This window comes from Populus alba, chromosome 11, assembly GCF_005239225.2.
Source record: "Populus alba chromosome 11, ASM523922v2, whole genome shotgun sequence".
Classification (NCBI taxonomy): domain Eukaryota; kingdom Viridiplantae; phylum Streptophyta; class Magnoliopsida; order Malpighiales; family Salicaceae; genus Populus; species Populus alba.
This window is the reverse complement of record NC_133294.1, coordinates 18384351-18410400: the sequence shown is the minus strand read 5'-3', so window position 1 is coordinate 18410400 and position 26050 is coordinate 18384351. Positions and strand designations below refer to the sequence as shown.

Sequence of the window (26050 nt, the reverse complement as noted above, 5' to 3'; positions counted from 1 at the left end):
ATTGTGTCGTTTAACCAATTTTTGGTTTATTAGAGGCTTAAAAGATATTTGAAATAATGTTAGAAATTATTTTTTAAAGTATTTTTTATTTTAAAATGTATTTAAATAATATATTTTTTTATTTTTTAAAATTTATTTTGACAACAGTAAATTAAAAAAATATAAAAATATAAAAATATAATTTAAAGCAAAAAAATTTAAAAATAAAAAATAATGATTCAACCACTGCGCTAAACAATATTTTATAATTAACTTTCAAATATTGATTTGATAATTAAAGAGATTTATTCTTTATTTTTATATAAATTATAATTTTTAGAATCTGAATCTAAAAATATATATATATTTTTTATATGTATAAAGATATTATAAACAAAGTAGATTTAACTTTACACGTGATTTAGTGTAAAATTAGAGTTATAAATTGATGAATTAATTTAAATTGACTCGAGTTAATAATATTTTTTTAAAAAAATAAAGAGATCTATTGAAGAATTCTTTCCTGCCAAACTAAATTTTTACCCAAGTAATATTAGTTGATATATTAGATTTACCATGTAAACTCCAAATTAATTTCTTTTAAAACTCAACCCTTTTTATGATTATATAAATTGCATTATTTCCTTTGTTGGGAAAGAACAGTTAATTTTGGTGATCCAAGGCTAATTTCAGAATACCCTAATTTTTTTTTTCTAAAAAAAAAAAAACAAATAGGTTTAAGGCTTAACCAGCCTGCCATGCCATTAACCCTTGGCTGCTATCGCAACCAAAAAAAAATATAAAAATCTTTTCAGTAAAAATGGAGTCGTGATTAGCAGTCTGTCATTTGATTGCTAGACAAGGGCAAAATAGTGAATTGAGTAATCTGACTGCTTTTGTAGCAGCAAGAACAGTATTTGAGCCTGATACTGTAGGTATATTCTGTGCGTATCCACATTTAACCATCTCTATATCTTATTGGATGTGACTGCCAGTTTAAGCACTCAAAACAACCTCCAAAGTTTTAGATTTTAGAGAGAGAGAGAGAGAGAGACATACCAAAGCCGCCTTAAACACATACCTGACTAAACTCTAGAGAGAGAAAGAAACTGACCCCTTGTTTTCTTTTTTTTACTGACTGTGTCTGTGTCTTTGTGCAATGTTCTCCGCTTCCGTTCATGCCTTGATGTGTGGGGTTCAGAGAGGACATCCTTATTGACCTCACTGAATTCCCAGTCACATAAAGCCTTCTGTTTTTCTTTTCTTGGCCAAGAAAGTGCGAGGAAAGTCTGAAGAATTTTGTCTTTATTGCCAAGTTATGAATTGGGTTGAGTTCTTTTGATTGGCTCATGTAGTACCTTGTATGGTTTTCCTGGTGGTGGTGGTGGTGGACTGTTGGTGATAGTTTGTACATATGGCTCCTGTGACGTATAGAAGCTTTAAATTGTAATTTTCTATCTAACTTTTTTTATTTTACATACATGCGTTCATATATTATATATGTGCATATGTGGTGTGTAATAATGCTATGCGTCATGATGGGATTGATGAATTTTTTTTTTTTTTTTTTAGGACTTAAGAGCTATGGTGTGGTTTGTTGGTTCTTTGATATATAAAAAAGGTTCTTCGAGGTTAATTTTTCTTCATTTTTTCACATCTGATGTTGTTTTGAATTGCTTGGGCAATTGGAAGCCAATTCTTTTGTTGACTTTTGGTGAAATTTCACTTATGTTTACAAGGTGCTTGTTTGCTTTATAGTTTTATTTATGTTGTGAATTTATGATGCTGTTATTGAAGGAGGTGGTCCTGGGAATATGCAGATAAATATGGTTTAGGCAATTTGATTCTTTATTTAGTATATATTTAGCACGGGGCTAAAGTTCTGTGTTCTTATACACTTTTGCTCTCTGTCCATATATTTTCCTGTATTTGTGAATTTATGAACGTTCTGATGAAGGTCATTCTAGAGAATGGGGTAGATTTTTGTTTTTGGAATTAATCAACTAGAGTTTTATTTTTTTAATGGCTTTCTGTCATGGGATGTTATTCTTTGTCTCTGAGAAAATATGGTTCCAATACGCAGAACAATTCATTCAACATGTTCCAAGTTCTCTTTTCTTTGCTTCCTCATTCAAACATTTGTGCCCTGTTTTGGATTTTTCTTCTTTTACATAACAAAACCATCATAAATTCCTTGAGAAAAGTTTATCTTTTCGTGACTTCTTTGAATTATTGGCTTGTATTTTCCTTACATAATATCATTAATAGGTTTTGTTCTTGAAGGTTGCATGGACACACTAAACTAGATGCAAAAGGACTTACTTTTGGCAACTAATGCTGGCTATGAGACGGTTCTGTTTAAGACATCGTTGAGCACAGAATCAAGTTTCCATGAATCAAGTTAAGCTGCAAGAAGTGTGTCTGGATGACCTGGTTTTACATTTTATTCTGTTTAGCTGACTGCTTTCCATGAGGTTTTGGCAATTGGCACTGGACCAACCTGGCAGAAAGTTTGGCTTCTAGCAGGGCAAATCTTCTTTGGCGATATAAATTCCTTTTTAAGAGTTGATAGTAATAATTAGACGTTAAGAGTAAGTTCTTTAGGGCAAATCTCCTTTGGCAAAGTTACTGAAGTTCCCTCCCTATAAAGGGCAGATCTTCTTTGGCGTTAAATTCTTTTCTCTCTGTTGAGCTTCACTCCGATCTGCAACAGTTGTGACTCATCAATTTATCAGCTGTGCAGTACGATCTTCTTTGGAAGTTTCTTCTTGCAGAAGCTTCAGTCCATTCGTCGGGCAAATCTCCTTTGGCATTTGGAGTCCTTGTTGACTCCTGTTATCCCTTTAGGGCAAATCTCCTTTGGCATTAGGAAGTCCTTAGTTGGCTTCCCGTTATCCCTTTAAGGCAAATTTTGGTGTTTTGAACATCATCTCTTCCTTTAAAGGTTAAGATATCCATATTGATCCTCAGCATCAATTGAGAAAACATATACTTTCAACCCATTCCACATTATCAGCACCTGTAGTTCAATCCTACGGCACACCACCATTTAGTTATCTTCTGCCAGTGTGTTTATCATAGCATTACAGTGGCGCTGATCTTGGACAGTTGCTTGAAAAAGTGTTAATTAAACGGTACTTTTCTCTTCTCCTCACTATTCATTACTTTTTTTTAAACATATTTGTTAGATTTGCATTTTTTATTATTATGACCTTAAATTATCATTTTCGTGTCTCAGAGGTGAAGTTTAGATATATCATTGTATGTGATGGATATGCTCCACGGCGACTCTGACTGGGAAAGTTGCAGTGATAATGGTAGTAGCAGTGAGGACATAGAGGAACTTGACTTTCTGTATGGCGGGAGGGCTAGCAGCATTTTCTCTGGCCTGGAGGAAAGCATAGGTAAAATTGATGATTTCCTCTCATTTGAGAGAGGCTTTGTACATGGGGACATTGTTTCTTCTGTGACTGATCCATCTGGACAGATGGGCAGAGTTGTAAATGTTAATATGCTTGTCAACTTGGAAAATAGGCATGGAAAAATCATAAAAGATGTTGATTCAAAGAAACTTTTGAAGATTCGATCCATTTCAGTGGGGGATTATGTGGTTCATGGGCCATGGATAGGAAGGGTTGATAAAGTTGTTGACAATGTCACTGTTGTATTTGATGATGGGACATCTTGTGAGGTTACTGCAGTGGATCAAGAAAAGCTCTTGCCTATTTCTTCTAACATGCTTGAAGATCCAACATATCCATATTATCCAGGACAGAGAATACGGATTAGGCTCTCAGCAGTGTCTAAATCAGCTAGATGGTTATGTGGAGTTTGGAAGGAAAATCAGGATGTAGGGACTGTTTCTGCTGTAAAAGCAGGTTTAGTGTATGTTGATTGGCTTGCCTGTGCTCTTGTTGATTTGAGTTTGCCTGCTCCTCAGCGTTTGCAGGATGCGAGAAACTTGACTTTGTTGTCATGCTTCTTGCATGAAAATTGGCAGCTTGGTGATTGGTGCATGCTTCCTTTGGCTGATTGTAAGGGTATGAATGGGCAGATATTTTTTGATGCATCTATCATTAAGATCATTAAAGAGGACAGGAGGACGGGCCATGGGTTTAAGGGACAGGACCCTTGCATGAATTTTCAGGATATATTTGTTATTGTGAAGACAAAAACCATTGTTGATGTTGTGTGGCAGGATGGTGGGTGCTCGCAGGGATTGGATTCGCAGTCTCTGCTTCCTGTAAATATTGTAAATGCTCATGATTTCTGGCCAGGGCAGTTCATATTAGAGAAGGGTGCTTGTGATGATCCACATGTTTCAGATAACCAAAAATGGGGTGTTGTGAATTGTGTGGATGCGAAGGAACGGACTGTTATGGTGAAATGGAAATCCATTGGAGTGAACCATGTTAACAATGTAGGAAATGGTCAGATTGAGGAAACTGTTAGTGCTTACGAGCTAGTTGAACACCCTGACTACTCCTACTCTTATGGGGATATTGTATTTAAAAACTTGGATCAGGCTAATAAAAACCATGTGAACAGAGAGACTGGAATGAATGCAGATGCTCCCCTTGAAGGAAGTGACCATGGTAAAGATCAGGTTGATTACCTGTCCTGTATTGGCTATGTGACTGGCTTTGAAGATGGTAGCGTTGAGGTGACTTGGGCTTCTAGTCTCAAAACCAAGGTGCGAGCTCTAGCCATTTTTCATTCTTCATTTGAACTTCGTGATTATTGTGTTCATTAATTTACAATTTTCTAGTTTTAGTAGGCATTTGAGAGTCCAGGATGTGTTTGCACTGTCTTGGACACATGTAGATGGTGTGATCCGTTTCATTTCTCTCAAGTTGCACTATGTATTACAGAATTAGGGGTGATAGAATGGAAGTTGCACTGAATCCAATGGCTAATTATGAAAAATTTGGTAAAAAACCCATGGTGCAATGACAATGTATGCCCTAATTAGTTTGGTTATTATTATCTAAAACATTCATATTTCCTTATTCTTGTTACTCATTTCAAATCTGGTTGCACATGTCATGAACCTGCAATCATAGCCTTGTAAAACCCACCACCCAGCTGCGGCCTTAAAGTTGTTTGGACTTTGCACTGCTACTTTTTATGGGAAATTGTCTTGTTCTCTTAAATTGGAGACCATTAGCAAGCTTTCGGCAGAATCCACGACGAGCCATAAAAATAGGCCAGCAGGTTCCTTGGGTTAGTTCACCCCACCCAACACCTAGTGATATTGTGGAGGTGTAGTTTTGGGGTCAGTAATTTGAATTTCTTTTACGTTTTCTTTTGACATATAGAATTAGGATTTATATTCGTGTTTGGAAGATTAGCAGGTCCATTGTGCTGTTTGATTTCCAGTAACCTTTACGTTCTTGACATGTGATAATCTCAGTTTCAAAAACCAGATAAATCTGAACGTTGGCATAATTCATCCTCTGGTTAAAATCAGCTTTTAAACAACTGTGCTTTATTTTTTTCATCGATTGCTGGGGAGACTGATTGAAACGTCAATCTTAAATACCGTGTTGGACATTGTACAGGTTTCACCTAACGACATTTTTCGAATTGATAAAAATGAAGTTTCAGCTGAAACAATGGCGCAACATGAACATCATGAAGAGGAAGTGAATCAAGAGACAGTTGATCATGACAAACAATTTTCAGTCCTGAAAGGAAAGGTAAATTCAACTCCCTTCTCTCATATCAAGAAAATAGAGTTGCTCTCCAGTTCTGGAAGTTCAGTATGGGTGATAACATGCTGAAATGAAGGGTCCAATTTTTTAATTTAGCATAAAATAAATAAGGAAGCAACTTGCATGTTGAGTTTTGAGCTATGAACTTCTGGAATAGCTTATGCGAAATCCAGGATTTCAGTTTTGCTAGGTGTTTCAGCTGTTACAATTTTGGTGAATGGTCTGTTAAGTTTTGAAGCATATAGACGTCCAGGATTGATCTGTTGAGTTTTGAAGTGTATAAACATACAGGATTGATCTGCAATTACAGAAGATACATAATAAAAGTGAATATATAACCTCAAAAATATTCTCTACTTAAAACTCACTCATCAGGACATGTTTGCTTGATGCCCATCTTTGATTGCTTAATAAACTGATGTCAAAACGAATTAATAAAGAATTGAAGGCTCTAAACAGTGACCCAACTTAAACTTGTTCTATGTAATACACAATCACTAAAAATATTGTGTTACCATATTTGACAGACCATAAACAAAAACAGAATTCTGGTGAATTTCTTTAGTTTGGAATAATTAATGCTCTGGTTATTTTATAAAGCTTCTTGAATTATTTGCATTTTCATCTCCTTTTAAAACTCGAACTGAAGAGAGATACATTCTTAGGACTTGCTAAATTCCATTAGCATTGGTGATGAGAGCACTAAGTGCCCGTGGGAATCCAGTTCCTTTTCCCTTCTTCCTCAATCTGCTCTTGGATTTTTCACAAGGATTACAGAAGGTATATTTGGACCCTTTGGTTCCACATCAGTGTCTGGCCCAATAGCATCTGACCTTATTTCTGAAGATGAAAATGAATTCAAGACACCTGAAGAGAAAGAAAATCCAGAAACTTGTGATCTGTGCATGGAGATGCAACCTTTAGTAGCTGGTGACATGCTGAGATTTGAAGGGACAAATTTAAAGCCAGAAATCAATGATGATCAGGAGAGCAAAGAACATCGATCTTCATCTGTCAGCAAGAGGCCAGAACGGTTCGATCAATTTGATATGGTTGCTGATTGTTCTGACCACCACTTTCTTGATGGTGCAGGGAATGTGCCAGCATTGTCTCAGGTCAGAAGCTTGACTTCATTTTTCTCTCTAAGCTAGTAGTCAACAGGAATAACCAATCATATGCTTTATGTTTTGCTCCACACAGGTGAAAAGAGGTTGGTTGAGGAAGGTTCAACAGGAGTGGAGTATTCTAGAAAAGAATCTTCCTGGTTAGCTTTTTATCTAATCTTGGACTTCACTTTTGATTGTTATTTGTGGAGGTTCATTTTTCAACTTTTGCATCATTTCTAAGACCTTTGGTAACCTGAACAGAGTCAATCTATGTCCGCATCTATGAGGATAGGATGGATCTTCTTCGTGCAGCCATTGTTGGTTCAAATGGAACTCCATATCATGATGGACTGTTCTTTTTTGATATTTTTCTTCCTCCAGGGTATCCTCATGAACCACCTGTAAGTTAATCTAAAGTTCCTAAGCGTTCACACTCTAGAGCTGCTTGAGTTAACGGCTGCACATTGGTCAGTGCTGCTCAAAGACAAAATGATCTCTATAAGTTCTGTTCCCTTATACCAAAGGGTTAATCTGAAAACGCAGTGCCATTGTTCAAAGGGACATACAACTTTTCAAATTTAGGTTATCCGATAGAGAAGTCTATCTTTTTTTTTTGTTTTAACTGTATGTCTACTTACATGAATGAGGATCATTCATTTTTGACAAGAAACTTACCTTTGGTCAACGTAATCTCTCATGCAGCTGGTGCATTACCGTTCTGGTGGACTTCGGGTGAATCCAAATCTGTATGAGTCTGGAAAAATCTGTCTGAGTCTCCTCAACACATGGACAGGCTCAGGCTCTGAAGTATGGAGTCCAGAAAGCTCCAGTATTCTTCAAGTTCTTCTCTCCCTCCAGGCCCTTGTGCTTAATGAAAAACCCTACTTTAACGAGGCTGGGTATGATAAGCAGATAGGAAGAGCTGAGGGAGAGAAAAACTCTATAAGCTATAACGAAAACGCATTCCTTATGACCTGGAAATCCATGCTTTACCTGCTCCGCCAACCACCAAAGGTAAAATAAACAATTCTGATAACAAAATTACTCCACTGTTGCATTGATTTTATTCATAAATATGATGATAATTGCCTTTGAACTATAGTCAAAATATCATTAGAAAACCAACTCTGTCAAATGCTACTTCCGTTTTTGGATTAATATAATATTAAGGATGCTTGGATCCCTTAGATGAATTTCACAGTCCTACTGTGTTCTGAGTACTGTATTTCATGATGATAGAGTGTTACATATTATGTTCTCAGAAAGTTCTTCATTAAAAACAATTTATTTGGGATTTTACAGGATTTTGGACTTCCCTATCCTGTTATTTTCTCAGGCTTTTTTTTTGCCTTGTGAATTTATGTAGAAATGCTGTTTGTTAGCGATCAGGATTAATTTAGTGTGTGTCAATATACTGTTACAGCATTTTGAGCCACTCATAGAGGAGCACTTAAAGCTACGTTCTCAGAATATTCTATTGGCTTGTAAATCATATCTGGAAGGAGCTCCGGTGGCGTATGCACTCGACTCTGGAAGCACCGAGCATGAAAATCAAAAGGGTGGTTCGACAGGGTTCAAAATCATGCTTGGAAAGCTCTTCCCAAAGCTCGTAGAGGCATTTTCTGGTAAAGGAATCGATTGCAGCCGATTCACTGAGGAAGAGAAATGAATGTTCATAGCAAGGCATTCCTCCCATATCTATAATTCTATATGATATCATCGTGTTCTTGGTGGTTTTAAGTCTTCGTGTGATCTCATTGTGTGCATGCTTTGTGAGAACCAAAAAAAAAAGCAAAAAAAATATAGTAAATATTTTTAAGAGTCTTGGTGCTGTAAATGTATTTATGCTATGGTTTGCTTCAGAAACTGATCGTGAGAAAGATGTATTATTCTCAAAAAAAAATAATGCATTGTGGGCTCAGAAAACTTCGAATAATGTAATAAAATTTGGATTGGTTTGTAAATGATTATTTTTAGTGACGCTGCCAATGCTTTTTAAGTTTTCTTTTTGAACATTGTCGAAGCAGTAATTCTTACAAACGTTTGTTCTCGAGGTTCCAGTTGCTAGCCACCAAAGAACTAAGCTAAATCTATTTCTCCCTGACCTAGTTTTTCACTAGGTAAAAGGGAAGAAATTTGAAATATTTACGTCGACTGGATTCATCAAAGCCGAGCCCTTCATGTTGTTTGGCCCCCTGTGTTGACATATCATCTCAAAACCTGTTGCAGCAGTAAGCTGTGCTTTCTTTTTTTGATAATTGAGGACTTGAGTTTTACCAGCCATGATCTGTACTTCCGCAGAGCTCATCTCTCTGGATAAATCAAGACCAGATACACAGATTCTCCGATGAGAATTAACAAGTTATTTCAACTATTTCACAGTTGCTCACCTAATACCATCTCGGACTTGACTATTTCACAGTTGGTTGCTTTTCAAATACCATTTTGGAGTCAAATGCAAGAGAAGATTATCAAAACAATAAATACATTTTGGAGTTTTGCTGAAGGTCTGATTAAAATAAAATGAATCTAAAAAAAATCTAGGTCAAGAGTTATTTTTTTAGTGATATTTTTAAACCGACCAAGCATATTAATATATAAATTTTTGAACTTGACTCCTTCTATAGGTTATATTATATTTTAAATTGTCTTGAGATAATTCAAATGATATGACGGTTTTAAAAATAACTTCAACAATTAATAATAATATAATTTAACTTAAAAAAATAATTTTATTTTTAAAAAATATTGAAATAACAATATATTTGATTAACATATATTTCATTAATTAACTTCACAAAACTTATGACTCGGATTATGAACTCTATTAAGTTTAACAATTATATTTTTGTTTTTTTATATTATTTTCTACTTAATAATATAATAACAGAAATATAAACTTGAAAAATTAATCACCAACTAAATATTAGGAGATTCGTTTGAGATTATGTTAATTTTATATAAAGCAAACATAAACAAATTAAGATACTTGTGATATTTAATAAAAAATTATTTTTTATTTAATAATATAATAACAAAAATAAAAACTTATAAAAATTAGATACTAATCAAATATTAAAATATTTATTTAAAATTTTATATAAAAAAAAAAATAAACAAAAATAAATTATGATAATTAATTCAAAATTAATACAATATTAAAAAATAAAATTAAATGAAAAAAATAAATTAAAGGATAATTATTTAAAAAAATTTGGAAAAAAGGTACTTCACTGTTTACCGTGAACTTTTCTAACACTTTAAGCAGAAAAAATATTTATCTAAAACTTGTTTGTTTTGAAAAAAACAAATCTTGTAGCCTATTTGTTTTTTAATCTTAAAAATATTTTTTTAAAACAATGATTATTTATTTAATTTTTTTAAATTATTTTTTTTTATTTTCAAATTATTTTGATATATTTATATTAAAAATAAAATTTTAAAAATAATAAATAAATAAATAACCACAGCAACAATACACACGTATCTTACGATTAAAAAATCTCAACTGGATTGTTATTTTTAAGATATCTCGAGTTTCAACTTGTTCGTTTGCAACCTCTACGTCAATTCAACAACAATACACATGAAATTGTAACTTAGTAATTGAAAGGACTTGTTTTTTTTTTTATATTAGGATTTAAGCTCCACTTGTGTACGTCTGTCATCCCCCGCGGTGCCTTACATGCTCATTGGGTTTGCAGGATGTTCAGTGAACCTGGGGATTAGTTGTGGTGAGCGCAAGCTGATCCGAATACCCCGGATTACCAAAAAAAAAAAAAAAAAAAAAACAACATAAATGTTTTTTTTTATAAGGTTCCAACATGTTCAATCTTTGAAAGTAAAAGAAGGAGACAATAAATCTACTGAAACACCGGATCAAAGTTTATCAACAAAAACGTTGCCATGCCATAGATCCTTTTCTAAATCTTTGTCCTCTTAGCCCGATCTCAGAGAGGATCCAAATTCGGGTCTGGTACAATACCGAATACCCAACAACCACACCTATAAATACCACCCTAATTCCCACCTCAGTCTACAGTCTTCACCTTTCTCAAATCGCCACCGACAATGGAGCCGTCTCGCGCTCCTAAAACATCTCCATTTCTCAAAAACTCTACTTCTCGCAGATTCCCAATCACTCCCTTCCTCATTTCCCTCACCTTTCTTCTCCTTATAACCTCGGCAACCTCTACACCAACAATAAATTCCTTTAATTTCCATGAATATTACGCCGAACACTGCAACAACGTAGTCCCTGAATCACCAATCACAGGTACTCTCATGAACAATGCCTCTTTCTTTGAAGACAAAATCAAAATCCTTAATTTTGATGTCGCATACTTTACTGGTGGCTCACAAATCATACCCAAAAAAAGGGACTCTGATTCGGCTCCGAGTGTCCTCTCTTTTAAGCCAAAAAAATTCGATCTTCAGCAAACTGTGAATCCTTATGTGGTTTCCCTTCGAGGGTCTCTTAAATTTCTCTTTCCTGCTCGGTTTGATTGGACTAATGTGACACGGGATCGCAGGAATTCGAAGAGATTCCGGTACCGCCCGCCGAGAATTCCAGTCAGGTCGAGGTATCTATTGTTTGAGCTATATGGATTCTGGTCAATGAATATAGGGAAGCTGTGTATGGTGGGATCTGGTTCAGGTAACAGTGGTGTAAGTTCTTTAAATGCTGCTTTTAAGGCTAATTATCCCGTGGGTTTTAGTGACTTCAGTGGCTTGATTAATGGGGTTTTGGAAAGTTTGGATTTTCAGGGTAGTTTTGGTTATTTTGAGCAGGTTTCGATTTTGGGCATTCCTCATTTTGGTGAATACAAGTATAAATTGGTAGATAAAGAGACTGTGGATGTGGGTTTTAGTGGGACTTATGATAGTGTCGGGGAGAGAGAGAATTTGCCTATCGAATCGGTAGATAGAAGTATGTGTTTAATTGAAATGTATAGGCATACTAGGATATTGGAATTGGAGTATGGGAGTGATTGTAGTGGTGATAATGGTGGTAAATGTAATCCTCTTAGTGGGAGTTCTGGGGTTTTGCCGAAGATTATGACAATTCAGGGAATTAGATGTGACCATGAGCGTGGGCGTGAAGCTCGGGTTTTGATTGGGTTTTCAGATTCTGCCGCTGTTAATGTTTATGGACCTTATGTCTCTGAAAGAGTTTTTGATCCTTATACAACGCTAATTGGCGAGGGGGTCTGGGATGAGAAGAGGAATAGACTATTTGTGGTTGCATGTCGTGTCTTGAATTTTAATGATTCATCAGCTAATGCTACTGTTGGTGATTGCTCGATTCAATTGACCTTGCGGTTCCCCAGAACTTTGACAATTAGAGATCAGAGTGTTGTTGTGGGGCAAATTTATAGCAACAAAACTGTGAATGACAGGAGCTACTTTCCTGGAATTGGGTTTCATGGTTCTGAGTTTCGGATAAGGCGACTTCCAGGTCTATCTTATGAGTATACTATGCTTGACAAGGTGCATAAATCTTGTGCAGAAAAGAAGTCCATGAAAGGTAAAGGAAAGACATACCCACATGGTTATTCATCTGACATGCGGTTTGATATGTTAGTGAGAAATGGAAAAGGACACATAGCACAGGGCTTTTCAACCCCATTGTTTGTGGGTTATCAGCTGTTTGAACCATATCCAATGACCAACAACTACAGTGGTCATCTAAATATTAGCTACAAGATGGTGTTCACGGGTATGCTTCCATCAAATGACTCTGGCACAATTTCAGCTGAAGGAACGTACAATGATGAGAACGGGGTTCTATGCATGATAGGTTGTCGGCATTTGATATCACGCATGGGAAATTCAATGAAAAATGATTCAACTGACTGTGAGATTCTTGTCAATGTCCAGTTTTCTCCACTGAATGGAAAGGGTCAGGGTAACATCAAAGGAACCATTGAAAGTGTAAGGAAAAACTCAGACCCTCTTCACTTTGAGAAGCTTGAGATATCTTCAAACTCGATTTATAGGCACCAAGCTGCACAATCCATTTGGAGAATGGATATGGAAATAACCATGGTTTTGATTTCTAATACTCTTGCTTGTATCCTTATGGGTTTGCAGCTCTATCATGTGAAAAGGCATCCTGATGTGCTACCCTTCATTTCTTTTATGATGCTTCTTGTTCTTACTCTGGGTCATATGATACCTCTAATGTTAAATTTCGAAGCCTTGTTTTTGTCAAACCGTAACCAACAAAATGTTTTTCTTGAGAGTGGTGGATGGCTTGAAGTCAATGAAGTAGCAGTAAGGGTGGTAAAGATGGTAGCCTTTCTTTTGATATTCCGGCTACTCCAACTCACTTGGTCTGCTAGGCAGAGCGATGGAAGCAATAAAAACGTGTGGATTTCTGAGAAAAGGGTTCTTTATTTGTCTTTACCGATGTACATTGTTGGTGGACTCATTGCATGGTATGTGCATCACTGGAAAAACACTTCTAGGAGCCCACACCTGCTACAAGGTCATAAGGTTTACCAACAACATTATCCCTGGACAGATCTTAAATCATATGCTGGTTTGGTTCTGGATGGTTTCTTACTCCCACAGATAATGTTTAACTTATTCTTGAACTCTGTTGAAAACGCTCTTGCCCCTTTGTTCTATGTTGGGACAACTGTTATTCGTTTTCTGCCTCATGCATATGACCTTTACAGGGCTCACAGTTCGGCATGGTACCTTGATTTGTCATACTTGTATGCAAATCACACATACGATTTTTATTCTACTGCTTGGGACATCATAATCCCGTTGTGTGGCCTGTTGTTTGCTATCCTAATTTACTTACAGCAGCAATTTGGTGGTCGTTGCTTTCTTCCAAAGAGATTTAGAGGGGGTCCTGCATATGAAAAGGTTCCCATAGTTAGCAACGAGGAACTGCAAGAGATAACAACTCATTGAAGGTTTTGTGACACTGAATGACTGCTTTGATGCATGAAAGCAACTGAGGTAAAGTTCTGCTAAATACTCTGGTTGTCTTGGTTATCTTACAAGTTTGCGATTATGGAATTTGTCATCACTTTATTTGTTGGTGATTTAGAGTATCTGAGCCTGGTATCAAGATCCACCATAGCACTTTTTCTTGAGATTATCACATCTATTCTTGGAAATTGAGTTCTTAGTCATCTAGCTTTTTTTTAACAGCAAATGCCAACACCGATATCTGGATTTATTTTTATGCTGCTTGCATGTTTGTGTTTTTGCTTTGTTCTTCAACAGCATCATGGAGAAAATTATTCATATTTGCATCATATTACATGTGTATTACATGTGTATATGTTTGCGTGCATGCTATCAATCTTTGGTTTCTTTCAAGGGATAAATGCCCACCATGTGTATTTGCTCCATAAAATTTTGATGCGGAAAATGAATGGTTGGTGGTTATCTTATTACCTGCACATGAGCTAATTAGCAGACTGCAGGCATATTGACATTCTTCAAATTTGATATTGCAGCCAATAAAGCTTATAATTATAATTTGATCTTCAGAAGTCATAGTCTGTTCTGATCATGGTGATTTGAATTTAATTACTAGGGGACAGCCGGAGAAGGTCATAATACCACTCACATGGAAATCTCAGAAAGCAGATTTAGAAGACGGGGGCAAGCTGTGGGCTGGAGACTACCTTCTTCATCTACCTGTTCCATGGAACTTCTTCCTCTACATCTCAAGAATGCTTTTCAAGTCAGTATTTGCTGTTAATGAACCAACAAAGCGTTGCCACAAGTGTTAGTTATCCATAGGAACAGCTGATTTTTTTCGTCATCTATTAAGCATCATTCGATACTTGGATGTATATTGAACTTAATCTGTTTAGGCTTTGATACGTACAGAGAAATGGTGTAGATAATTTAAACTAAACATGTTCTTCCGCCCAGCTCTAATTTTATTTTAGTTTTCTCTTGTGAGCATTACACATCATGTTGTCTAAAAGAGCTGCCATATCTCTTCTATCCTCAGAAAGCAACTGAAGGACTTAACTTGGATTGCTGGGAGAAGTTTTATGGTGTTCTGGGTGAAATTTCTGAAATTGAATCATTAAATGTTTTTGGCATTATTTTACTCAATTAATTGTGCCACCCTTTAAAAACCTTATTTGTAAATCTCAAGTACAATAATGCAAATTAAATATAAAACCACCATTTTAGATGAATCTAGTGAAGATTTAATGGTTAGGTTGGATTTGATAGATTAGCTCTAACTCATCTTTTACCTGTGTTTTCTTCACAATTTCAGAATTTCATCTGTGTAATCTAGTTTTTAACTGGTAGTTTTTTTTTCAAAAAAAACTTTTTACTTGAAAAAATTTTAAAATAATATTTTTTAAAATTTTATTTTTAACATTCACACCTTAAAATAATTTAAAAACAATTAATTTAAAATAAAAAAATAAAAAATATTTTTTTAAAAAAAATAAAAACAGTTTAGAAACAACTATGTGATTCTCAATAATATTTGATATGAAAAATAAAGGAAAACAACTATTTGATTCCTGTCAATAATATTTGATATGGAAAATAAAAGAATGTTGAAATAAAAAAATATGGAATTAATGAGTTTCACAATCACCAAATTAAAATTACAAACCTCAAATTAACAAGTTGATTGTGGGATTAATCTACTTATTTATTTTTACATTTCAAAAACATCTTAGAAAAAATTTAAAAAAAAATTTAAATTAATATTTTTTTGTATTTTCATATTATTTTTATATGCTAATATAAAAATAATTTTTTAAAAAATAAAAAATTATCAATTTAATATATTTCTAAATAAAAAATACTTTAAAAACAACCTTACTTTCAAATAGAGATACACATCCTTATTTTTTGGCTGTGTTTGACTGATTGCTAGGAATTTTTTTTTTTTAAATAAAATAAAAAATGAATATAGTATACATGAGAAATTGAAAAAAATTTACAAACACAAGTGGAAACAATACATTATGCTATAAGAGTTCCTGCTGCGAAAAAAACAATTGCGACATTTCATGCATATTTGGCTTTTAAAAATATTTTTAAAATATTTTAAAATATTTTTATTTTTATTATATTTTTGATATTTTTAAATTATTTTAATACACTGATTTTAAAAATAATTTTAAAAAAATAAAAAAAAATTATTAACATGTTTTTTTAAGTACAAAATACTTTGAAAAACATCACCACTCATATTTCTAAACACGCTAAACTCGATGAGACTGCTGTTCAAATTTAACCCCTTCACATTTCGAGTTTAGGCTGGTGGAGTTTGGCTATGGCATCAACAGGGGATAACGAGAGCAGGTCAAATCATTTATGCTAAACAATGAATTTAGCCCCTGCTTCTAAGAGTTCTTATCTCTGAAATCTGAACCCTAAAGTATCACTTTTTTTATGCCTTGATCGTGAAGATTCAATAACACAAACAATGCAGCTCTTAGCAAACACTCGAGTATTTCAAAGCCAGGATACTAAATGTTTTACGTTCTGCTGAGTAATTACCTTATTCTTAAAGCAATTCAATCAATATTCGATGCTCACAAGTGCAACAGAATAACTAGCAATGGACATGGAATTCAAGAGAATTACTGGCAATATACTTGGTACTACTCCTAACAAGCTAGCACTGGAGCTTACCATATCAACAATATTTACGCAGTCATGAAAAGAATAAAAGCGCGGCTGGATCAAAATTCCTGTGAATCATTTCTATTTATTCTGTACAAGCACAAAGATCTTGAAATGAGTCGAATGCAACAGCATGATCTGATATGGCAAGCAGCAGATGAAGTTGACAGTGGTAAAGATCAGGTAGCAGCAGCAGCATAGAATAAAACCAACTCCTTGGTCTGTGGGAAAGGAGTCCACCACCCTGTCTAATTCTGTTCTCTAGTCCAACCTAGAAACCTGAGATGTAACAGAATCTTTGTTAATTTCATATAAGAATACCAGCAATCAACCAGGCAGAGAGAAAAAATGAATTGCTTAGATGCATAATTGTCATAAAGCATGCCAGTACTTATGTGCACAATTTATAGAGCTCGCATTGCACAATCCAGTGAGCAGTTGTGAGGAATCTCCAACTTCATTTAACACAGCTGCAATAAGCATTCTTTTGACAATCAAAAATTTGTTTGCATCATTCAAAATTAAATAAAAAATTTGTTTCAGGCAATGTCATAGATTGAATCAAATAGGCAAGTCCGAGAATTCATTAATTTTCAATATGCAATTCTGGCAGTAACTCTCAGGATCACACACAATTCTCAAAAAAATTGCACATTAAATGTGAAAAAACACTGGCAGCAGGCAAAGCACAGGTGCCAAAAGCAAGTTGCTGATTTGGAACCAGCAAACATATGAAGGATGCAGTGTGTGATGTTCTTATGATTCATGCAAGAATTGGCAGTAAAAGATTACAAGTCATGTTCTGTGAGCACGAAAAGCAAGAAAGCAACAAAAATAGGCTCTTCCCAAATCTGCTTTGGGAAACATTTACGTTAGCACAGGTAGGATCCAGCATCAATCAGAGTAATAGCATATACAGAATGACCAAGGTTTTCAAGTCTGAATACAATTTACCCTTTGATGGCTCGATAATTATGATAGTTTTGGCATTCCAGGAAGCTGTCGGTGTCAGCTTGGGATTAACTGAATGACAGTCCATCTTGAGCAGCCTGTTTCTTGGCTCACCTAGGACATTTTTAGGTCAAACTAGAGATTCACTCTAATAAAATTCCCACTTGGGATACTCATAACTTAAACAAACCAAGATTTCCCTCAGGATGTCTCAAGCTGATATGAGTTCCATCAAATAAAGTAGATTAGTAGACTGCACAAGAAAAGCCCAGCTTAAGGTTACTGATTAGCTCAACTTTTTGTAACACAACTCTTTATATCCAAACATACAGGGGGTGAAAGTGAATGCTCTTATAGGGAACGGTACAGAGAAATAGCTGTCATTTAATATAACCAAAAAATGTCATTCAGCAGGATATTCATGACAGAACCAATAATTGAATCTCCGTGGAAGATCAACAAAGTGCCCCATGGATTCTTCAAAAAAAAAAAAAAAACCTCACGTCTTCAAGGGAAAAAAAGAGCAATAATTGAAAAAAATGTATTTATGGTTTAAACTTCAACAGTAAGGATTAACTTAAGAATACATGAAACACAAAATTAATCCAACTCAATCACAATATTCACAAATTACGGCCAATGAGAAATAGCAATATCAAGAACTCCAGAAGTCCATGAAATGTTGAGATAGAAGAAATCACCTCAAGTTATATATCAGTTAGACTTCTTTCCAGTGAGGATACGAGATATTTGGAGTCCTCGGCTGAATGCCTCGTTAAATAGGATCCTTGTCTGCATTGACTGGAATCCAGGCAACCAAGACAGCAATGCAACAGGAGCCATAACAATTACCCCAAACAGCAAATCATACAGCCGAGCCAAGGACACCACAGTATCCCACACAACAGTGGACTCCAGAAACGGTCTAAGTACCTGGGCAATGCAAATAAAGCCCCACCCTGTTGGGATGAATGCCAAAAGGCTACTCACAAGATCAAGAACTGTCAAATTAGTGAATTTCAGCATTAAAACAACCACAAGTACTATAAGCACGATGACTATAAGCTGTGCTAGACGATATTTGATGTGCTCCTTGGCTGCAAATTTGTCGCTGGCATAAGCAATGATCACATAAATCCCAACCGCCACAATCATGTATGTCCAAGATATCAAGTAAACGACTATGCTTGTGCTTCCACCAGAAATGTCAAGATGATATACAACACCATATTGGAAGAAGAAAAAACGAAGATCTAAAATAATCTCCAGTAGCTTCCCCCAAAGACCAGTTGTTCTCAGATGGCTCTGTTCTTCATACCACCATGTTTCCCAGCTTTGTTCTGCTTTTGTGAACACCCCACCACTGTACCATATCCAATTGTTAAAACCTCCAAAGTCATATACAGTCTTTAGCCAGTCAAAACCAGAAGGATTGAACACAAAGGGGGCCATTATCCATGAAATCACAAGGAACCAGCTAGATATAGTCATGGCAATGTAAACAAATGTATTCCGAGCCAATGGGCTGTTGGCAGCATAAACTGTTAGAATGACTCCAAGTTCAACTGCCTTCACAAAATGGCTTCGTGCATAGAGTCTATAGTTCTCAGCAAAGCTCTTGTGCTGCACCACAAAACCACGACCTGTTGCTCGGTATTTGGCACCCCCATGAAGAATAGTCCGACCAAAGAAATGGGATTGAGTTCCCATAGAGAACGTGTAAAAAAGTGAGGCTAGCTGCAACTGCATTGTCAGAAAGTCCCACAATGCTGGAATAAATCCATGCTCAAGTGTGTTCTCTACAATCATTGGGAGGGCTGTGAAGAGTCCTAGCTGGATAATGAACTGCTGGTTCAGAATTGTGCCAAGAGCCTTGTTGTTGCTGCTATGGTTCAGCGCATGTGTCTCAACACCACTGAGAGCAAGATAAAGGCGACCCCATAAGAATGTGTAAACAGTCATGACCACCATCATCATGTTGAAGTAGAACCCAACAGTTGAGTAGTAAAAAGAAAGCATCCGGAAGAAATCCAATCTGTGGCCCAACCGATACACATCCCTGCTCAAAACCTGCTCACCATTGCCGCTTGCAACCTTTGCCTCAAACATTGAAATCTGATTCAAGCCAACATCCCTTCCCTTACCTACCTGTATATACTCATGGTGCGTCACATTGCCACCTCGAAGCGTGCAATTGAAGCCAGCAAATATATCTTCACTGATATTGATAACTTTGGAAGCCTTGCTGATTCCACCCCTAGGCAAGAACCAGAATCTATCAAACACATCAGGGTGACCATAATGCATTCGCACCTTCAAAGGGTTTGCAAGAACACGCTGCCCCAGGGTCACAAAACTTGTTTCCTGAGCAGACATGAACCAAGCAAGTGAGGACACCGAACCAGTGAAGATATTCTCACGGACTCCTAAAATGGTTGGTCTCCTGATACCATAAAAGGCTTTAAATTCCTCCAGCAAATTCCGCATCTTCAGTGCCTCTTCAAAGTAATTATCCTGGTTCATGTCAATGGCCTGGACTGCATCACCACGAGTAAAGATTATAGCATGGTTCTGATTTTCAGGCTTCCCTTCTCCAATCTTTATGGAACCAGGTAATCTGATCCGATAAATCTCCACTTCCCTCTGCAGCTGCTGATCATACTTCACAAGAACTGAATAATACTCAACTCCATCTCTCCCCAACTTAACCTCATCAACATAAGCTACTCGAAGGGCCTCATTGTTTTTCATGAGATATAGAATCTCTTCAGCGCGGTGGTCTGGCTTTGCCTTTTGCTGTCCATACAACTGGCAGGCAACTACATATGTAAATTTCATCAGAGCACTCCCATACTCATGCCCTTTAAACAAAAGACTGACGTTGCTGCTAGCTTTGGTCAGTCTAGGTGCAGAGGGTGGCTTGATTGAGTTAAGACCATCCAAACCACGATTGTTTCTCCATGAGTGATGAGAAGCAAGTTCTTGTGTGCCCATCCTTATATCCATCTCAGATGCTGAATCTAAATAGGAAAGTGTCTTAAGTGCTCGATAATAATACATCATTCCCCTCACAGTGCGGGATAGTGTCTGGCCTCTGTGCGAAGCCCAAAGTCGGAGATCCCTAGACCTCTTCTCCCAGATTTCGTTCTCATTCTCCATTCCCTCTCTGCGCATGCGCTCCATGAAATTATTCCACTCATCTTCATAGATTTTCTGCAGATAAAAGATTATGGAAATGCCATCTTCATTGGGGGTTCGAATGTCTTGTTTGCCAAAGCACACATCTTCCTCATAGTACGGCGTCAGAACACTGAACGCCATCATTTTCTCAACGTTGGGAGCATGGGGCATGTTCATGAACACTGAGTTGCTAAAGAAGGCAATTCGTCGCCTTGCCTCGATATTCTTTGGGACATCATGCATCGATTCTCTAGAAGTAAGAACTGTGTGCAATCGGCGTACCTGCCTATTGAAGAATTCATCCTCAGCATCAGGAAACTCAATAGCATGCTCAAAGAGCAACCCTTCACCAGAAGCTGAACCACGAGGGGCCAAACCATCTTGTTTCAATTGCAGAGTGTTCCTCTTAACTTTTGGAAATTCTCGAACATAAATCTCATACAAAGCCTGCAATATATTCACTGCTACGCTAAGATCTTTCCATGGTCTCATCAGAAGCTCAACAAGTGATATTAATTTTGAAAGAATATCTTCTAGAAGATTCATCTTGTAAGACTCGGTGAACTTCTCGGTGTGTATTTTCTCATCTATTTCTAGAAAAATGTTTGCAACAATAGAATTCTCTTCTGTGCCCTGTTTAACAACCGTAAGAAGCAAATACTTGATGCTATCATATGCTTCAATTATAGCGCACCGTCTATACTCACTTTGACTTGCCTTCAACCAAATCCACCTATCAGGTGCATCTGCGAGCTCTTTTGCCTGGTTCAGGGCAAGCAACAACTCATTGCTTAGCAAGATGCATGGCCAGCGAATAACCCTAATGCTCCAACAATTAGGTGGCAGTTCTAAGAGTTCAAATTCCCGATCACTGATGAGATCTTCTTCCCGAAATGTTGTCACAATCTCATTCCATATCAAGGCAAATCTAGTTGCCTCCACCTGGCTTGATTCAATCTTTCTGTAAGGCTGGCCAAGTCCATATCTTAGCTTTAATCTGTGTATTGCATCGCGGAGCTTCTTCACCAGTGTCATCTTAGGACTTAGCGACTGTTCTTCAGGCATGAGATTAAATTGCATAGCACTAGCAAAGAACTGAAACCTAAGCCTAAGCTGTTCAACATTCCTAATCTCACCCAAGTGAGAAAACAACCCGATTGCTGCACCAACAAATGAAGAGAAAATAGCATACCAGATTTGCAAGTCCATTAAATAAATTAGAACAACAGGCAGCCACAGCAGCACAACTGCGATTCTGTTACTGCTACTGAAAAACTCATGCCAATTGTAAGACACATGCCCGAGATCCAAAAGAGCCTGAGTTGGGGCAACCAGGGGCTTGATTTGAAGGAAATAGCTGAACACAAATTTCGAAGCCAATACTGCAATCCAAAACAATGTATAGCTGATATTGTTAAGAAGCCCTTCCCGCAGTCCGCGTCCCACGAAAATCCGAGTGTGAAACCACCAAGTGAACAAATACAAAATACTCCAATCCAATTCTTCAAGGGCATTCCTAATCCAAGGAAGAACAAAAAACAACAATGCCAGCAACTCAGGGATAACAAACACAAAGGCAGCCTCAAGAAATGTCACTACTCTCCTGTCTGCCTCGGAGGACCAAAACCCAGCAGAATTCTTTGCACTCCAAATCCTCCCATAAAAGACTCCAAACACCACGGTCCACGTCAAAGCAGCCATGCTTTTCAACCCCATCCTCACCCCTAACAACCATGTTTCCCTCGAAACCAGGCTATACTGCGTCCCTGCATCAAGCACCGACTGCACAAATCTAAGCCCAGACCACGTAATAAAACAAGTCAGCAACTCAACCTGAACATCTTGCCTCTCCAACGCCAGCCACGGATATTCAGTCCTCTCCCAAGCAACAATCAGACTAGCTTGGAAATACAAAATCAGCAGAACCCAAAGCTTATCGAAACTCCTAAACACATTCCAGAATGACCTTTGCTCCACAAAACCTGTCTTCCCTACTCTCCTAATCTTCTCAACATGAGCGAAAAAATTACAGGAGAAATCAATAGGCCATTTTAACTTCCTAAAACACCTCCTACTCCAAAAAAACTCATTTATATCATCATAATTCCTCCAAGCCGAATGCGGCTTACTCCCATTTCGGCTACTCTCAACCTCAGTCTTAATAGTCTTATAAAATGGCATAACAATACTCTTCAAAAACGCACAATCACCAGAAATTGAAGGCAAAAAAGCCCTACCCGTACTAGGGTCAGTCCAATCATCAAGAACTTTATTCAATTCCATTGCCATATGATGATAAATATAACAAATACACTCCGGCGCGAAGCGCAGATTTGCTGATTCTCCCCAAACAAGGAGAAAAAGCCCAACATAAAGCAATTCACGGCGAAGACCATCGTCATTCCTAGCTTTCGGTATAATCACCTCCGACTTACGCCTCAAATAAGAGCACCAAGAAGTGTAGTTTCCCAACAATTTCTTCCGAAACCGGCGGAGAACGGCTGGGTCGAGAGCGTCAGGGGCACTCGGCGGCTTTTCAAGCCGCATTTGGGAGTTTGCCAAGTGAAGAACTAGGTGTTCTCTCTGGTTCCTAACGCTGTCGTTCTGAAACCCAAAGAAGACACCAAGCCAGTCCATCAAGTCCCAGTGCGGGTCCCATGCTACATACGGTGGTTTACGGAGGTCGCCAACTGTGCGGAGGGCAGAGGCAGCTGCTCGGACCTCCGGATACCGGAGAGAAGGGTGGTCCGTGAGTAGGTCGTGGATTGGGATTATGTTGTAGACTGACGGTTCTGGTGGTGGTGGTGGTGGTGGTGGTGGTTGAGGTCGCGCGTGGAGATTACTCCGACCGCGCGTGGGATAAGGCCCCTGCCCTACGTTCATGGTGCGGAACAGGTTGGCTGAGTTGGTTCAGTCTACAAATGCCTGTGATGTAGCCGCTGCTGACTTCATCTCAGCTTGGTTTTCTTATGGTAAGGAAGAGGAGGAGAGTGAAGTCTAAGGAGAGAGAGAAAGCTGGTGGCTTTCCTTTTCTTTTCTTTTCTTTTCTTTTCTTTTTTGGTTAAGCACTGTTTTAAGGAAGAGAAAAGAAAGCTGCAAGCGCTGCACCAGTTTTTGGCTTTTGGATAACACAAGAAGAGAAATTTTCAAAAGTTCAATTGAAAGTGAAGCCACGGCCTTCTGTTTTTGTTGAGGTTTTCAGATCCTTTCAAAGAAGTCCCTATATGTTTAAACCATACAATTATAGTCCTTACCGTACACCAATCGTCTAATTTGATCCTTAATCATCATATTTATTCCATGACTAACTTTTTCAAACTGCTTGTTTTACTCTATTAAAGATAGAGGGCATTGCAGCCCAACCAAATGTAATGAGCTTTTCCCTATAGAAAGAGGGACAAAATGGATGCTGTATGGTAAAATTGAAATACTTATAGTATTTGTGTACTGATTTCGAGTATAGAGAAAAGTATGGGAACTGATACGTGGCTAAGGCTACCTGAAAATGTAGTGATGTTAGAGCACGCGCTATTAAAGTAGTGACGTGCACGGAGCAATCAGTGAGGTAGTGAGAGTGGGGAATCATGTGGGAGCCCACCAGTCAAGGACTTGCCTTGACGGGATATTCTAGGAATTAAAAAAGAGAAAAGAGAGAGGACGAGAAAATAATGCGTGGGGGATATTCCTTAATCTTTTTTACATGTAATAATAGAGATGGAAAACATGCTGATCTGGCTGGTTTTGATTGGATTGATCTAAGCGTGAAACTGAAAAAATAGACGTTATGGGCGAATGTCTCGGATTTATTGATTGTGGTTTCTTTAATTTAATTTAATTTTGTGGTGGGGCCCTTCGTCTGAGCTGTAACGGTAGTGCAAATTGGAAAAGGGCTTTAATTTTTCTTGATAAGATCATCGAGCAAGGTTAATGGCCGAGGGAAAAGTTTGAGATAACTACATATCAGTCCTCGATGTTTATGTATGATTTCAATTCAGGTCTTATAGTTTAGGATTCAAATCTAGAGATTGGCGTCCATGATTTTCTATAATTACAATTAAATTAGGTTTTAAATACACGTTAAGAAATACACATGATCATTGAATTTCTTTGAGCTTTTCTTGGGGAGAGTATAGATATTATTTTTTGTTTGAACTTTGAAATCTATTTTAATTATATATATAAATTCTCAAAAAGAGAAAATTAATGCTCCATGGCTTTTTCAACTTTCAAATGGAGGAATCGGTTGACGTTACTGTAAATAGCATAGTTTTTCTACTTTTTTTTTATTTTGAGTTTTGGATTTTGGATTTTAATAGGTTGTTTGGGTCAATTTTTTTATTAAAAATATTAAAATAATATTATTTTTATAAAAAAAAATTAACAAATTATAATCAGATTTTTTACTAGATTAGTCCAAATTTTTTTTCTTTTATTTTTTTTATTTCAATCTGATTTTAATCTTGGATTGTCCGAAGCTCTCATCAAATCTGTCAGGAAATAGGCTCTTCAACTTTTCAATTATTTTTTTTATTTTGTTTTTGCATAAAAAGTGATCAAGCATCACGTGAGTGCGTACTACAAAGTTCTTTGTTTTTGTTTTAGCCATCATGACATGTGGTTGTTGGGCACTACCCAACAAAACATTTCTGGGAGTCTTACTTGCCACCTGGCATTGTACAGAATCTGTCAGCTCGAGCTTGATGGCAATGCACTCACGTGTGGGTGGGTTCAAATGTGAAGAAGGCACTTGTTTTTATTTTGTTTTTGTATTTTAAAAGGTTTTTTTAAAAAGAATTTAAATTTATTTTTATTTTAAATTAATTTTTTTATCATTTTAATATACTAATATTAAAAATAATTTTTAAAAAATAAAAAAATTATTATTTTTAATACATTTCCAAACGAAAAATACTTTAAAAATAATCGTTACTACTCTCAAACACTCTTAAAATTGAATAGCACAATGGGTATTTGAGAATATAATTATAGTTATTTTTTTAAATATTTTTTACTTGAAAATATATTAAAATAATAATTTTTATTTTTTTAAAATTATTTTTAATATCAGTACATCAAAATAATCTAAATATATAAAAAAAAATTAATATTTTTAAAAATCACTTTTAAAAATACAAAAACAAATAATTTTTCTTTTCAAAAATTTCGACGAAATAGTTGCATCATGTTTTGTAACTAAGAAGTGTTCACTACATATACCATGTTATATTTTTAAAATTAATGTATCTTGTTTTGTATAAAATTTATAAGTTATGATTAAAGACTTAGATCCCATTAAGCTCTAATAGATGAAAATTACAAAATCTAAATCTAAAAAGTTTTATAGTCTAGCTATATAAATATTACATAAATTATCAGCACACGCAAAAAAAAAAAAAAAAAAAAAAAAAAAAACCTTTGGCGTTTCGTAAGGGAGTTTTCATTCTTTTAAAAAGATATATGGGTCTGCGTGCACATGGGTTTACA

The 26050-nt window shown here is 36.3% G+C and overlaps 3 protein-coding genes and 1 non-coding gene across 9 annotated transcripts; 2 read left to right on the top strand and 2 right to left on the bottom strand.

Annotated features, from left to right (window-relative positions):
* The first annotated feature begins 973 nt into the window (after nucleotides 1-973).
* On the top strand, nucleotides 974-8775 carry LOC118031342 (probable ubiquitin-conjugating enzyme E2 24). Of its 2 annotated transcripts, XM_073412531.1 has the most exons (10): nucleotides 974-1425; nucleotides 1552-1610; nucleotides 2263-3113; nucleotides 3218-4672; nucleotides 5541-5678; nucleotides 6359-6808; nucleotides 6894-6957; nucleotides 7061-7200; nucleotides 7502-7813; nucleotides 8223-8775. In XM_073412531.1, the coding sequence occupies exons 4-10, from the start codon at nucleotides 3248-3250 to the stop codon at nucleotides 8466-8468; spliced, it is 2775 nt and encodes a 924-aa protein (XP_073268632.1). In that variant the 5' UTR covers nucleotides 974-1425; nucleotides 1552-1610; nucleotides 2263-3113; nucleotides 3218-3247; the 3' UTR covers nucleotides 8469-8775. The 2 variants fall into 2 exon arrangements, with proteins under 2 accessions (XP_073268632.1, XP_034891611.1); XM_035035720.2 differs by lacking the exon at nucleotides 1552-1610.
* Nucleotides 8776-10704: 1929 nt separating this feature from the next.
* Nucleotides 10705-14742, top strand: LOC118031341 (uncharacterized). Of its 2 annotated transcripts, XM_035035719.2 has the most exons (3): nucleotides 10936-11075; nucleotides 11332-13774; nucleotides 14361-14742. In XM_035035719.2, the coding sequence occupies exon 2, from the start codon at nucleotides 11417-11419 to the stop codon at nucleotides 13724-13726; it is 2310 nt and encodes a 769-aa protein (XP_034891610.1). In that variant the 5' UTR covers nucleotides 10936-11075; nucleotides 11332-11416; the 3' UTR covers nucleotides 13727-13774; nucleotides 14361-14742. The 2 variants fall into 2 exon arrangements, with proteins under 2 accessions (XP_034891609.1, XP_034891610.1); XM_035035718.2 differs by having other exon boundaries at nucleotides 10705-13774.
* Nucleotides 14743-16351: 1609 nt separating this feature from the next.
* Nucleotides 16352-23716, bottom strand: LOC118031340 (callose synthase 11). Of its 4 annotated transcripts, XR_012171254.1 has the most exons (4): nucleotides 18088-23716; nucleotides 17390-17639; nucleotides 16827-16905; nucleotides 16352-16714 (listed from the first exon to the last, which is right to left on the bottom strand). XR_012171254.1 is itself a non-coding variant. In XM_035035717.2 (2 exons), the coding sequence occupies exon 1, from the start codon at nucleotides 23447-23449 to the stop codon at nucleotides 18101-18103; it is 5349 nt and encodes a 1782-aa protein (XP_034891608.1). In that variant the 5' UTR covers nucleotides 23450-23716; the 3' UTR covers nucleotides 16352-16714; nucleotides 18088-18100. The 4 variants fall into 4 exon arrangements, 1 of the variants encoding a protein (XP_034891608.1); XR_004684517.2 differs by lacking the exon at nucleotides 16827-16905; XR_004684518.2 differs by lacking the exon at nucleotides 17390-17639.
* On the bottom strand, nucleotides 20381-20460 carry LOC118031699 (small nucleolar RNA J33). Its single transcript, XR_004684565.1, has one exon. It is a non-coding gene; the product is annotated as a small nucleolar RNA J33 (small nucleolar RNA).
* Nucleotides 23717-26050: the final 2334 nt, after the last annotated feature.